The 15,872-nt window shown below is 40.8% G+C and overlaps 1 protein-coding gene across 2 annotated transcripts; it reads left to right on the top strand.

Annotated features, from left to right (window-relative positions):
- Positions 1-288: 288 nt before the first annotated feature.
- Positions 289-15,860, top strand: slco1c1 (solute carrier organic anion transporter family, member 1C1). 2 transcript variants are annotated; one of them, XM_037462330.2, is made up of 15 exons: positions 289-794; positions 2,894-3,068; positions 5,367-5,508; positions 8,109-8,241; positions 8,477-8,589; positions 8,664-8,810; positions 9,043-9,141; positions 10,019-10,267; positions 10,769-10,933; positions 11,712-11,907; positions 12,329-12,494; positions 12,795-12,967; positions 13,401-13,465; positions 13,641-13,758; positions 14,028-15,860. In XM_037462330.2, the coding sequence occupies exons 2-15, from the start codon at positions 2,970-2,972 to the stop codon at positions 14,263-14,265; spliced, it is 2,103 nt and encodes a 700-aa protein (XP_037318227.2). In that variant the 5' UTR covers positions 289-794; positions 2,894-2,969; the 3' UTR covers positions 14,266-15,860. The 2 variants fall into 2 exon arrangements, with proteins under 2 accessions (XP_037318227.2, XP_037318235.2); XM_037462338.2 differs by having other exon boundaries at positions 8,477-8,571.
- The last annotated feature ends 12 nt before the right edge of the window (positions 15,861-15,872 follow it).

Consider the following 15,872-nt stretch of genomic DNA (forward strand, 5'->3'; position numbering starts at 1 on the left):
ATGAAGTATGCTCAAAGCTGCTCAGATGTGATGTATTTTTTACAATTTTTTCATTTTGTTTTTTCTAAATGAATACTATAGAATATGAATAGCACAACACGTTTTAATGTAACTTTGTCCACTGCTAGACAATGCAATTAATAAGCTAATTATAGGAACCAATACTCAATGATTTTATAAAAATCTAAGCAGAATTGATATAAGAAATAAATAAATATATTCGTTTAATCCGGGGAACTCGTGACAATCTCATTCACAAAACGCAGCCCGACCACGTGAGCATGACGCCACCAAAAAGAGGGGACACAGCAGTGGTAAAATCTCATGAACTAAATCAAAAATTGGAAACATCAGCTCTGTTTTCAGAACACGACAATAGCTTATTGTCAAAAGTCGCCGTGAATGTTTTATGGTTCTAATAAAGCTTCGTTGAACTGTGCATAATTGAGAGAGAGAGAGAGAGAGAGAGAGAGAGAGAGAGAGAGAGAGACAGGGAGTCACCAGCGGGGGTCACTTCGCCGCGTGCGTTGGGCATTTTCACGCTGCTTTTTCGCGGAGCTGTTCGCGGGGACTAAAATGCCCGTCTGATCCGCATCGGTCTGCCGGGGAGTCACCGAGGAGTCGGCCGGACATGAGCTGCGGAGATCCGGGTCCCAGCATCCATGAAACCAGTCGACGCGTCTCCTCCGCTCCCGTGCGCGTGAGAGCCGTGACCGGGGCCGGTTGGACGGGGGCTCCCGGTGTGTCCGGTCGGGAGGTAGACCTCTGAAGCTCGAGCAACTTGAAGAACTGTAGTAAGTGTGTGTGCGATATATTGGTGTTGTTATTCAGCATGTCTAATGCGAAATATCTTGGTGTGTCTTTGATATTAAGCCCTCGCAATATGACTTCACTGTAATTTTGTTAAAAGAAATGTTTGACTAATAAATATAAAATCAAACTGTAATCATTTTTCTCTAAAAACATTTACATCATTACAATTTTTTTGGATGAACTATGCTACACATTTAAGTAACGTTAGTGAACACTATTGGTTGTCAAGGTCAATGTGGTGGTGGGAATTCTCCACAAGGTAACTGGTGCTTAAAGGCCAGTTCATCCTTGGCTCCAGGTTGCCAAATTTTGGGGAAATGTCCCCAACGTGTTCCAGAGATGACACACAAACTACTGTGTAGATGTAGAGCAGTGACATACTGTATGGAGATGTGTAATAGGCTAGAAAGAAGACAAATACCACTCTTTGTATCCAATTATTAATAAGCAAGAGGGGAGGGAGTAAGCACCACCACCACCTAGTTGTTGTTAATTTTTGGCATTATGATGTTGATTTCATATTATTGCTGTTGAGATGTCTATGTTCATAGAGAAAGGGAAGAAATACGTGACCACCTGGAAGTGTGAGTAGTTCATGCTGGTCAGTGCTTGTCATGGAATCCAATCAATTGCATTTAGCCCTACATGTATTTTTCAATTTAAAGGAAAAATCTGTGAACAACAGCAACCATTCACACGTAACACTTGCTTTTTTTTAGCGTGTGGAATTTTCTAGCTGCTTTTTATCTTAACTGATTATAGGGGGCTTTTGCGGGAATTACCCTAAAGAAAAACAAAGCTTATGTCACAATCAGAAGCGAGCTGACTGATGACACTACATTTCAAGTTTCATTTAGTGCAGTCAATGGAGGCTTGTATGGGACTGAAAAAAAATATTTTTCGCCCCTGATGGCTAACTGTGAATAATGTTGTGGGAGAGGGAAGGAGAGAAGGAACGTCAAATGCGTACAATCATTGGTGCTGCAGATGGAAATGACTGCTTCATATTGGCCTACTTGAAGCTGCTGTGTCTAATTCCCTAAAAGTAGGTCAGACCTGTTGCTATGGTCATTAAGACAGAAAATGAGTTGAGGGAGAAATCAAAACGCGTTGCATTTGGTCTATGATTTGGTCTATGATTGACAGAGACGGTGATCTAGTGGTAAACACAGTAACTAAAGAGGGCATCATTCTTGTAAGGTCTTTCTGGACTTTACATGAATAAGAGGAATAGGAACTTAAACGTTGGAGACGGTTCAAACAGCAGAAACTGGAGCTATAAAACAACTGAATGGATAACATATGTGACTGTATTCAGCAATGCCCTACTTTGTTAATTGGAACCCCCCCCCTCTCATGATGATGATTCTTTTAATACAGCTCAGCAGAGGATGGCATGATCAAGACCTGCATGAATTTCCTGCAGCAAATGGATTATGGAACCGATAAAGTACATAAAGTACATCATGCAGCCATTTTCGCCGAGTACTGCCTATAATATAACCATGTGGCAAACAACTGAACTCTTTCCCATATGCACATATTGGTACACTATTCATCTAATATTTGCTGTACACTGTATGTAATGTACACAAGTCTAACGCATGTATTCCACACGTGTTTGCGATTTAAAAAAATATGTTGAAAGTTAGTAGAGGCTGCCAAATGGACGAGCCAAGCCTCGTTAAATGGCACCATTGTGGCTCAGCATCAGATCTCCATTTAGTGAACCTGAGCAGTAAAATAACATCTTGCCTTCATATTGTGTTATTAACATATATAATTGTATTTGCTTCATAACCCGGGTCACATGCTGTCAGTTACCGGGCAAACAATATGGGCAAATGATATGTAGGAATGCTATTTCAGATTTCTGATATTTCTTGAAATGGTAAGAAAAACCTTTTGTTCTAAAAAATAGTCTTCACATCAGCTGGGCCATTACAATGTTTGGTCGTGATTTAAGTCTTAAGATCTCTCCAACACATACAGTCTGTATTGTCCGTGCGTCAGCCTCCCCTCCGCTGGCTGATGGTAGAGGATGAGAAGTGGGTCACATGCTTGAATTATCCATTCGCAGGATTTGCATGCATCTGTGCCAAGAAACTGCGGTGCGGTGTGGGGCTTCTGCAAATGAGACACAAAGAGGTTTCTGAATGATGGAGGCGGGAGCCGAGCGAGGACGCTCGCAGGGGAATGGACACAGTGACGCCGCGGCCGGGGAACCGCGCTCCTCTCCCTGCACCAGCCTCAAGGTACACAAGTTAGCGTGTCAAGGGTCAATATTCTAGTGTTCACGCTGTGTGAGAGACCTGCGCCTCAGACGGCCACCACCACAAGGACGACGTGTGTCTGGGAGGGAGCCTGTCGTTTCTTACTTATAATAATGTACAGGAATGTGTAGAGGTGATCGAGGCAATGGATTATAATCCTAACTGTACTGTATAATACAAGATGTTTTTGCTCTTTGCACATCTGGTAGTATGCTTTTCATGTTTCACTTACATACATCCATACTAAGTATGAAGAGCCTTCTGTGCCCTGAACACGTTTGCTCACGGTTTATGCTAATGTTACTTGTTCGACCCATAATGCCTTGCAATAGTTCAGTAGACACACACTTCACTTCTCCCTCCCGGGAATAGTGCTAAGGTGAGGGCCCCCTGATCCTTTATCTTTTGTTTCACCACTTTCCAGTTAATTGCTGTATAATTCGTTGTTTACAGGATACCCACCTATACGGCACTTCGTCCGCCAAATGTTAGTGCTGATGCTTTTCCTTCCTTACTTGAAAGTTGTGTTCATTTGTTAGCTTGGAATAGCATTTGACCAAAGAATCTCACTTTAGGATGAGAGGTAATCCTGCTGTAGTTGCCCCTCTGGATTTTTCAGCCATGACACAGGATCTTAAAGAGCAGATGGAGTCTGCTCAGCTTTTCTTAACACTGTCCATGGATTTTTATTCATATTAGCTAAAAAAAAAAGCAAGGTGCATTTAGAAGCTGTTCATCAATTAACACAATCTTTTATCATTTTGACCTTGGAATATTTAATAGTATCATTCTTTATCTATCCGCACACAAACATGTTGCCGCAGTACCAAAATGGCACGTTTCTTTCTAAGAAAATAAGGCATAACATCAGTGAATCTCATATTGTTATTTTTAACATGAAAGTCATGTGAGACAATGGTGTACAAGCAGCTTATGATGATACAGACTTCTGCTTCTTCTCTGCATTGTTTTATTCCCTGACCGGCTGGGTGGGACATGGCACTGACCCGTATCCTGTGTTCTCTGATATTTTCTGCTTTTTTGTAAATTCCAAACAGCGTCCTTTTCTTTCTTCAAACACCATTTCAATTCCCAAAAGACTTTCTAATCACGTTATGCATTGTACGATAAATTATTTGCATATTTTGTACAAATGAAACCAAAGGCAGCAGGATCACGATGTTAGTCTAAGCTTATTAGTTGTTTGAAATCAATGAAGAAAGAACAAAAGCGGGTCGCAGGAGGAGGCTTTGTTTCATTTTCCAAACACACTTGCGGTGAATCCCTTTTCAATGACCTTTTATCACAATGTGACCACTGCTTCGGCACAAGCTAATACCTCACAATGCACACCATTGTTGCAAATCCCCAAATGAACAAGATGTTATTAAGAAAAGGTAATTCACTGCTTATGATTTCCTCATGTTTTACCCTTTCTAAGGGTTGGATGTGAATATATATCAGTCGATTAAATGTGATGCATCAACAGGCAGGGCCTTGTTTGAGCTTAGATTTCCTGCCATGGCACAATAAAAGGTTGCAGTTGATGGGTCAACTGAGAAAAAAAGATGTGTCATCTCAGAACAGTTCAAAAAAGTACTTTTTGATTTTGCAAATCTTTTTTGTAACATGTAAAAACATTGTAACGGTCTCTAAAGTACGGGAGCTAGAAGAAACTAATCAACATGTGTCCACAAAAAAACAACACTTTGGTGCAAAGCTTGACAGGATTTACACAACAAGTGTTAAATAGGACATCTGAAATCTAGGAATGTGAATGTCAGAATGGGTTTGGGGGAAAGCAACCGCTGGGTTTGCGTAGTAGACTGGAAAAAAGAAAAGCATTACTGTTGCTTGGGGGTAGAAGTTAATTGAATGCTTGCTTGAAGCTCCTTCCAGGAAAGGCACATGAGATGAGCTGATTTCATTAACAGCCTTTAGTCAGGACTGCTGGTTAGCTTGATCTCAATAGAGGTCTGTTTGCATCAATTCATCGTAATATGTAAGTTATTACAGTCATGCACGCTTTTGACTGAGTCCCACTGCTAGTCTATCTTACATTGATTTTTTTCAATAAATGAATCCATTTATCCACAGTATACAGCTGTCTTCACCCAAATCTAAGGCCGTTAATCCACATCCTTCAAGTAGATTATTATTGAGGACAATATGGATAAAACACCTCACTGGCTTGTTGTATTTTTACTGTTTAACGTGCATATTAATGTCTCGTTCTGTGTTCCCCTTCCTCTTTTTCCTCGTCTCACTCTCTTCTACCAGATGTTTCTGGCGGCTCTGTCATTTGCTTATTTTGCGAAGGCACTGTCGGGGAGCTACATGAAGAGCACAATAACTCAGCTGGAGAGGCGCTTTGACATCCCCAGTTACCTAATAGGCGTCATCGACGGGAGCTTCGAGGTCGGTGAGTAGAGCTTCCAGCCACTGTTGTTATTTTGTTGTTCTGTTCGCAGCCCCCTCCCTCCTCTCTTTCTGTCATTGGGACGTAAGTATGGATGGGTCACTGAGGTATTCAAACTGCAGATAAAAGATTCATCAGGCTTCCAAGGAGAGGCCAGATCAGTGTGTGTGTCTGTGTGTGCGTAGTGAGTCATGGTGTCGAGCAGTGACAGGCTCCAAGCTGTCTCTTTGCTGTGGACAGTCGGACTGAAGAATGATTAAGGTTATGTTAGGCAATGATGTCTCTATACTACAGTTATATACTATATATATAATTCAGCTTACCAAATCTAAAAATATTTTGTCTAGTACGTGAAAAATCAACTCACCATGTTTCCACAGTCATTACAAACTCTGTGGATATATCATTTTTCAATGCAAATATAAGGTAAATGCAAAAAATAACACAGAACTGGCAATTTTCCATATTTAATTTATTCCTTAGATTATTAAGTGATATGTTGGCATGGTGTGTGTTATGAGTACTGACCCCAGCTACTTTGTCTCTGTCCTTCTACACCTTTACTCATAAGTAACAAGAAATTGCTGGTTGTAAATGTGAAAGTTGTGTAATTAGGGCGCGATGTCCACCTCAGTCCACCTGGATGAAAGCAAGGCACGAAGCAGCTGCTTTTAAAGTGAAACTTTAAAGTGAAACTTATTTTACACATATAAGTCTGTAAACTGTTGCTGAGGACTACTTCATATGTGTCACTGGAGATTTACAAACAGTTAAGAACACTGAGTGAAACATAAAGGAAAAACAGTCATTAAAAAGATTATTTTTTTTAAGACGTTAAAGACTAAAAAATAGAATAAAACTTGCAGTGTAGTTCAAGAATGTGTTTAAAACTTCCGAATCGCGGAAATGGTAAATTAAAGGCAGCAGCGAACAGAAAAGTCTTTAATCTGGACTTAAAGGAGTTTAGGGACTCAGCAGACCTGCAGCTTTCTGCCACTACTTTCTCTGGGAACAGAAAGTAGACCCGTCCCAGAGGCTCGGGATGGTTCATAAGGAACCAACGGATCAGAAATGTACTTTGGCCGTAAACCATTCAAGGCTTTATGATCCAACGGCAGGCTTAAGATCAGTCGCTATTTACATTCAAAACCTAGATCTAGTTGTTTCCCCTAGTTTTACCACTGAAATTGACCATTTATTTACAGACTTGCTGTTTACAAAGCACAACATTTGCACATCCTTGATGTGACCTGTGGTTCCCCTTAACGCAGAAAAATATTGATGACATTCACCAAAGCATGTTACCAGATTGTGCCCCGACCGGTTTCTAGGTCATTCATGTAGGGCCCGCTCCATTCAACTAATGTGTATTTTGCCGCTTATGAATAACACAAAGCTGGCGGAGCGAGATGAGCCCCTGAAAGTTATTCAAGGTAAAAGTCACAATCCGGTGTCAGCTATTCTATTTCTGTGATTTGTTGGCCCATAGTTGTTGAGAGTTGTTTGGCTTCAGTCTTATTATGGAGGAGTGGACAGACTGCTGTTACTCTGATGGAGATGAACTGTACGTGGATAGAAAGGGTGCGGATGACTCCTCCAACACCCCTGAACTCTCTTCCATATCTCTCCATCTCCTGGGAAAGCTGCTTCTCTCGCGTGGCCTTGGCAACTAGCTTTTTCTATAAGACCGTTGTCCGGGTAACATAGAGGCCGAGCAGCAGGAAGTGGGAAGAGCCAGAGGAGAGGAAAGTGCATGGTCTTAAAATTTGACTTTAATTTGACTTTAATAATAAATATTCAGATGTACTTCCAAAGAAATCTATTTCTATTTTTCTTGTTTCAAAATCGAATTATCTTCTCTTTCCGTAAAACGAAATATGACGTGTGCTTGTGTAAGATAGTCCCAACCAGTTTCAGTCAATAATATTGTGACATAAAAACAGAAAAAGGAGTTGTGTGTGTAGAGCTCCATCTTTTTAGCCGTAACTGAACTCTCAGATATTCTGTTTCACTGAGGAATGCTCACATTACAGAAGCTAATGATGCGCTAACACATAAAACTATGAACTATAAAAGCACCATTTAATACACCCAGATAAGACATGAGCATTTAATGTAATTTTCACATTAGCCATAAACAGGAATAAAAATGAAAAGTCAAATCTTTCTAGCCTTTCTTAACTGAAATTTCCATGTGACCAATAATAGACTAAATGCACTTCAAATAGTAACAAAACATAAATGGCCATGTTGTATTTGCTTTGCATTTGCATTGTTTAACTGTTCCACTATCAGCTGTGTTTGCTGCTACATGCTGATTATGAACTCTTGGCGCATGAATATAATGCATGACATCTGAGAACAAAACCTCATCTGCCTTTTAAACTACATTTGCAGAGTAAAGGCGGACCGTCATGTAGTCACTGCATGCATGTGTTACGTTAGTTGCCAATGATTGAAAAAAAAATGCATTTGTAAATCGAACGACAGCAATATTTCTCTTGCATTCACTTACAATTATATGTCTGTGCATGTTCGTTTGACCTTTCGTCATCATGTGGAGATGTAGCGTACCACTAGCTGACTCCACGTGTTCCTTGCAGGCAACCTGCTGGTCATAGCTTTTGTCAGTTACTTCGGGGCCAAGCTCCATCGGCCAAAGATCATTGCAGTGGGTTGTGTCCTGATGTCCATCGGCACCTTCATTATCGCCCTGCCTCACTTCATCATCGGACGGTGAGTCAGCCAATGGGCCTGGTTGTTGTAGTCTCTGCCTCTAGACTCAGATGCATTACAATAGACAAAAAACATTTTATTCATTTTATTATTTAATACAGGTAAAGCTTGAATTTTTAATTGCAGCTGCTCCCAGGAACTATAGCAGACTAAAACTTGCTTCCAGTATGATTGTGATCTTGATTATTTTTAATTTTCCTGCATTTTAACAGTCACATTCATATTTTGTGTACAGTTATGAATTTGAAACATCGGTGCGATGGGTGGTGAACTCGACACATAACCCCTCTCCGTGTCCGGTGGCCCTACAGACAGACCTGACCCAAGATGGTAAAGGACCAGCCTCAGGTGAGCACTTCTACACTTACACACCAGTGATCACAAGTAAATATGTCTGCCATTGCATTCATTTGTCCCTCCAGGTTGTGAGGGCGACTCGTACCTGTCCATGTGGATCTATGTGCTCCTGGGAAATGTCTTGAGGGGAATTGGGGAGACGCCTGTTCAGCCTCTTGGAATCTCCTACATAGATGATTTTGCTAGTGAAGAGAATGCCGCTCTCTATGTTGGTAAGGGAATTCTAACCGAGCAATGGAGATAAACACGCTGTATCATTGAGTATATTACATGCACATGATCCGCATATTGGCTTATTATCATTGCAGCTACTTTTGTATTAAAAAGCTTTAAACAGCAGGATAACGTTTTGAGTGCTTGGAAGTCCACAAAACTGAGCACATGTATTTAATAGACACAAAAATCCTAAACAGCGTGTGTGTTGTGTTTTTTCCCATATCCTAGGCTGTGTGCAGACCATTTCGGTGGTTGGACCCGTGTTTGGCTACCTGTTAGGCTCCCTTTGTGCCAAAATCTATGTGGACATCGGATTTGTAAAAATGGGTGAGTTTAAATATTTGAAGGCAAAGTCTTGAAATGGTTGATTTCAATGTATCATAATGAGACATAATTGAGGTTAGTTTCATTCACGTAGATGAGATTAAATATTTTATACCATTCCATAATTGCAAAGTAGGGCTTTTTCACAGAATATTGTGGAAAAGCACAGGTATAAGTAATTAAACCAATGGTGGACGAATATGATTTCAGGGTCCTGGTATATTGGATGCTGTCTCACTGTCATGACCTTATGAGACAAAAATTCAGATCAAACTGTTTTCTCTGAACAAAGACCTTTTCATTTATTTAACTGAGGCAGGATATTATCAGATATGATTGTGGGTGGATCACATCATATGTATGGGTCACGGACCCTGAACAGGTGTACAGGATTTGCACCAATTAGCTAATGAACAAGGTATGGTGGTGCATAGGAAGGTCAGAGCCCAGGGATACGCTACAATCAAATAGAGTGCAGCAGGTGGAGAAGAAGAGCAAAGACAGACAAATAGAAAAACAAATAAACTGGAGGGACAAAGGGTTGGAAAGAAGAGATGAACACAGGAAATGGAGACGCAACCGGCCGCAGAAAAAAGGTCCATCAGAGGAAAAAAAAAAAAACTGAATATGGGTTTTTAAAGGTTGTTAGGGCTGTTCTGATCAACTCTGATCTTCCTTATGGACCCGTTGTTCCATCGTTGCATCCTTTCATTTGAGTGTCAAGTCTATAGAGTTCAGTAAGCTTTAGAAAGCCTTAAAGGAAAGTACAAAAAACCTACATATTATATTTGATCCAAATCATTTAGGACCTGTGTTCATGAATATTTGGATCACTGATAGTGTATTACATCATCTCATCATCTCTGCCCCCCCAACACAGAAACTATCACCATCACGCCATCAGATTCTCGCTGGGTGGGGGCCTGGTGGCTTGGCTACCTCATAGCTGGGGTCATCACCCTGCTCTCCGCTATACCATTCTGGTTCCTGCCTCGCTCCCTGCCCGTGTCTGGACCCCGGGGCCCAGACAAATGCACAGCAGAGCAGACCAGCTTCATCAAAGAACCTCCTCTTGTGAAGCACAAGTATCCTGCAGACGAAACTACAACTTTCATAGAGATGGCCAAAGGTAAATATTTTGGATATAATCACATCACGACTCTACACATTGAGAAATGTTTACAAAAAGCCTAAAGAAATATATTTTATATCAGAATTATTTACAGCTATACAGCTATACAGCTTCATTGTCTTTGTGGGCGAATGACCAGGTCTGTTGAAGCGTTACCGCCACCAACTGTCAATGAGTGGAATATTGTGAAATCAGCAGAAGGACCTGAATAGTCACTATGTGTGCACAATAGAAACAAAATGCCGATCCATGCATAAAAAAAAATTCTCCCAGTGCTCACAATTATATTACCTTTAAAAGTATTGTCACAATGGTGATTGTGTTCATTGACATTGTTTTTTAAACGCTACACTTGTACAATAATCCTTCACTTCCTACTACTTCATGTAGACCGCAAGGGCCAACATAGCAATCACAGCAGGAATCACATACTCACTTTTATAGAGAGATATTGCATCATTGTTTCTTGTTTCAATTCACATTCTTATCCTTCTGCAGACTTCATCCCGACTCTGCGGACTCTGCTGGGACACCCTGTGTATTTGATCTACCTTTGTGTGACAATCATCCAGCTGAACTCGCTCATTGGCATGGTCACCTACAAGCCCAAGTACATCGAGCAGCACTTCAGACAGTCCGCCTCGAAGGCCAACTTCCTCATGGGTAAGGCTCATCCGCTTCACCCTCCACAATAGATGAGATTGTGTATTACGAGCTGGACAACCCGCACATAGCAGAGCCAGTGGAGGCTCTTCTGCTTGGTTCACATTGAATTGGAAAAGGACCCTTTTGGATTTGCCTCAAATCCATCTTAACATCAAGTATATACATATTTCAAGCCTGCATATTTAACAGGGTTATAATCGCCAAATAATCCGGGCAGCATTGTGTTCTCAGTTAGTTGATGGAATTTTGCATTTGCTGAATGAAGCAGAAGACAAAAATGATGAAGAGAGGATTTGATTAAAGAAAGGAGAACTGGGTCAGGGCTGTAAGCGGCCCACTAAGTGCACCGGCTGCAGATAAGTAAGCTTAGTGGATATCAAAGTGCTTTGCATATACAATGAAACATCTAATGAAGCTGGTAACACAAGATGAAAGTCTCATCCAAAGATGCCTGGCCTGAATATACTGGCCACATATGAAAGAGAATATCAGCGACCTGAGCAAATGACATGGTTGTAGATAAAAGAGCATGTCTTGACGCTCATGTGAAATGAATGGAGAGAGGAGAAGAGACTGCAAAAATAAAAAGCAAGAGGCTCTTTTTAATCAAGTTGGAATTTGTAGTCTTATTTTATTCTTCTCTGTTTTACCAAGTTTAAGAAATAATAGCCGTGCTTTGAGACACTATCAGAATATATTTTCCAATCCAAAATTTCTGAAGTAACATTTCATTTCAGATAACAATGGTCTTGTGTTTTGCTGTGACGCTTAATAGGTGTGATCAATATCCCAGCTGTGGCACTGGGGATGTTTTCTGGAGGTCTTCTGATGAAGAGACTCAAGCTGAACATCATGGGAGCAGCCAGGTTTGCCTTTGGCACGTCTCTGATCGGTTACATCCTGTCGCTCTTCTTCTTCGCAATGAGCTGCGAAAATGCCGAGGTAGCCGGTGTGACGCTTCCATACGACAGGTGAGTCAAAAAACTAAAAAAGAGTCACATGGTGTGTCAGGGTTTCTGTTTTTAATGTCTATTAATATTCTAATAATATGCTAATGTTGAGTGTCTGCTTTGGGGATTGGGGCGTTCAAGACTCCCTTTAGAGACTAGGAATTGCTTGATATCTGATTAATCTGCTAATTTTCTGCTACTATTGTACATGTATACATCCAGCGACACAATGGGATACTGTAAGTTTCCATTGAGGTGAAAGAGCGGCATGATAACTGCATCAACCGTCAGTGTTTATCTTACTGAGGCATTATGCTAACGTGTCTTTTCAATAATAGTCACGTGAAGAGCGCGCTGACATATTTGCTCATATACAGGTCCGTAATGGGATAGTAAACGATTTCCTCCCATGTGTGCTTTTCTCTCGCTCCAACCCTTCCAGCATGGATGGGATATCTTATGATAAACACTCAGTGGTCGCATCCTGCAACTCGGACTGCTTCTGTCCATCGAGCGACTGGGACCCCGTCTGTGGAGAGAACGGCATCACGTATGTTTCCCCCTGTCTCGCCGGCTGCACCACCTCCGCTGGCTCGGGGAAAAACACAGTAAGTTAACAACGTACTCAATCTATGAGAAATATTACACGTGGAACACCATATTATTCATTGTTAACAGTTGTCCTATTTTCTTTTGAAACATTTTGTTTTCTTATAAATTAGATTCTGTAATTGTTTTAGAAGATTATGTGAGTGCTATCAAAAGAGCCATGTTGTCTTTTCTATACAATATTCTTGAGTTTTGTTGATCTGCAGCCACATATATGAATGTGTGTGATCAGTCGGTACGTGTAATGGGTTTTCTATGCTCTGCTATGCATGGTCACGTGACTGTGGATGTCTCTCCAGGTCTTCTCTAACTGTAGCTGTGTCGGTGGGGCTGGTAATTCTACCGCCACTACCGGCCAGTGCCTTCACAAGGAGGACTGTGACGGGATGTTCCCGTACTTCCTGGCTCTCTCTGTCGTCACTTCCTTCATCATCTCCCTTGGCGGCACACCGGGCTACATGATTCTTATCAGGTCAGTTTGACATTTAAAAAAAATGTGTTGTCATGAGAAGGGACCTTGATTTGAATACATTAGGTTCACTCACAAGGCTACAAGGGGTTATTATAACTTTTTGCCTTTACTTTACATTTGACAGCAATTTTAATTTGGGCATAAAGGTCAAGCTATTGTGCACATTCTGACCTTACTCATAAATCCTGGTACTTTTCATAGGAAGTTGCCTAACTGGAATTGTGTTATATTTTTGCTGTTTTATTGTACGATACATGATGCACTTGTTCTTCATGGAATATTTGAACATGCATTGTTTACATTGTCGGGAGTATATTGATTTAACGGTACTATTTTTAAGAGTAAGACCATAAAAAACTCTGAGAATAGGACATTTTTGAACACGTTTTCACAATGTTATCTGAAAAAATATCTGCAATTTGTCTTCCCGAAGGTGCATCAAGCCACAGCTAAAATCGTTGGCGTTGGGTTTCCATGCTCTGGCTACGCGTACCCTCGGTATGTCTCCTTTAAAACGTGTCCTTTACCAAGCATGTTCGAGTGGGTCGAGGTTAGATACAAACTCTGTAAATGCGTTATCTTGGGTTTACGCACAAATGTCCGTGTTTCAGTGTTACTTGACTTCTTCTGACCGCTTTATGGACTATAATCTGTTGTGTTTTCGGTCTTACAGCAGGGATCCCCGCACCCATCTACTTTGGAGCAATCATTGACACCACATGCTTGAAATGGGGTCAGAAAAGGTGTGGAGGCGTAGGAGCCTGTAGGATCTACAACACCACTGCCTACAGGTAGCAGTCAGACCTTTATGGAGATTTCATTTTCTACAGAATTGTACAAATTATTAGTCCCTATTTGCATTAAATTCTGCTCCTTCAGAGAGTCATAACTCAATCAAATGTGATCACTCTGACATACGCGTATTTAGATGAACTGATATTGTCCTCCATGTCCCCTCATAAAATCATAAAACTCTCCACCTCATTTCATGTGTCCTCCTGTCTTGTCAGAGGCGACCTAATGTTCACTGGGTGATACTGTCACACCTCTACCTCCCCAGGATAGCCTACCTGGGTCTCACTCTGAGCCTACGGACGGTCTCGTTCCTCGTTTGCATCCCGGGCTTCATTCTGCTCGGTCGACAGCTGAAGAGGGAGGAGAGGAGCGCCGCCCACGGGGATCTGGCCAACGGCGGGGCGGAGCTGGAGGCCCTCCGGAAGGAGGAGTTTGGGACTGCTAATTCGGACCGATCACAACAAGCGGCCGACAGCAGCATAGACAGGGAGACGCGGCTGTGACAGAACGGGCAACACGGACTCCTCCGCGTTCCCGCCCACACACACACACACACACACACACACACACACGCGCAGGTAAACAAACGCAACCACAGACATACAGATACACACGGACTCAGATTCAATTTGCAGGGATCATCTCATGTGAAGCATCATTTCTATATTTGTACTATTGAATCAAGGAAGGCTTTGTCAATTTAACAGAAATCTGATATTTGAGTGTACATGCTTTTTTTTTTCCATGTAAAAATATTTTTCAGATTTGGTTGTTTGCACAAGCTATTGGATGGGAAATGTGACTAACAATTATAAAGCTGCCTCTTTGAATTTTTAATTCAAATTAAGGTTTTCTTCCCAAAATCAGAAGGTTTAAAAAGACCATAGAAAAGAGGTGTGGGACTAACTTTTAACGAATAATTATTACGGTGAGGGAAAATAAATTATTTCTCATAAAAATAGAAAAGATAGAACAGCTTATTGTAGAAATGTGCATAAACCTGTATTTCAGTATCTTATCTTAAAAGGCTTGATATGACGTATGTGCCTCATTCACTCAACAGTTACCTCTAAATCATGTATCTCACATTTTGAACAGATATATGAATGTCATTCCATTTTGCTTTCACTCATCTTTGACTGAATGCAAGTCTAAAGACTTGTTCTGAAAGATGTTTAACTTCAGACGGAGTCTAAAGGTTTTCTGTGTTACCTTAAGCCCAAAGTCAGGTGTGACTATTGCAGTTTGTGGAGTGCGCTTTCTGAGCTGAAAGTGTCCCTTTGGTACTCCATCCTACTAAAAATGGAAATTGTATTTTATTGAGATTTACTTACCTGTTTGTTTTAGTGTAGGCTTCGCCATAATTGTATAATTTCACTGGTATTGTTAAGAAAAATAAATATTGTACCTTGACCACACAGCATACAAAACTTTGTCATGACACTGGTTCTTAGAATTTGACTAAATCTACTCAAAATATCCGAATACACCTCGGCAGGTTGTGGTATAATACAATTTTTGAAACAGCTGGCTGAGGCAAATGCTTGCTTTTGTTTGTGCCAGATGTTGTGCCTTTGGAAGGTCTGAATTTGTACTGTTGCATCATTGATGGAGATCTCAAGAAATGTGCATTTATGTAATTGATTTTTATAAGGTCTGTCATTTGTTTTTGTGTTTGTATTTCTGAGTGTGCTTGAACTCCTGTGCATAAACCTACTAACAGAACCATCATGGTCTATTCTCAGGTTTCTACTATCAATTTCATTCTCTAACAGCTTCATCCAACAATCAGAAACAATCAGAAACCATATAATGAAATCTATTAGAATTTATCCGTTGGCTGGTAGAAGTGTTTTTTATCTTTGTAAATGTACAGCATATCATCATTTTGTAACTTTACCAAAATGGATATGTGCTCATTGGGTGACTTAGTGGTGACTGAATGGTATTTTCGCACAGACTCGGCGAGGAGCTGTAGAGGAAGGACGTCATTATCTCAATAATGTAAGGCATTTACTTGCATTAAAGAAATCAGAATGTAAATAATTTTCTTGGATTATTTTTGTAACATTTTGAAGAATATCTTAAATGTAATACTAAATAAAACCAT

This window comes from Pungitius pungitius, chromosome 3 (genome assembly GCF_949316345.1).
Source record: "Pungitius pungitius chromosome 3, fPunPun2.1, whole genome shotgun sequence".
NCBI classification, from domain to species: Eukaryota; Metazoa; Chordata; class Actinopteri; order Perciformes; family Gasterosteidae; genus Pungitius; species Pungitius pungitius.

Excerpts from the sequence above, each read along its gene's own strand:
- slco1c1 (XM_037462330.2), top strand. The coding sequence starts at position 2,970 with ATGATGGAGGCGGGAGCCGAGCGAGGACGCTCGCAGGGGAATGGACAC. Across the intron at positions 8,811-9,042 it reads GAATGCCGCTCTCTATGTTG|GCTGTGTGCAGACCATTTCG; the intron begins GTAAGGGAATTC and ends CCCATATCCTAG. Across the intron at positions 13,759-14,027 it reads TACAACACCACTGCCTACAG|GATAGCCTACCTGGGTCTCA; the intron begins GTAGCAGTCAGA and ends CTACCTCCCCAG.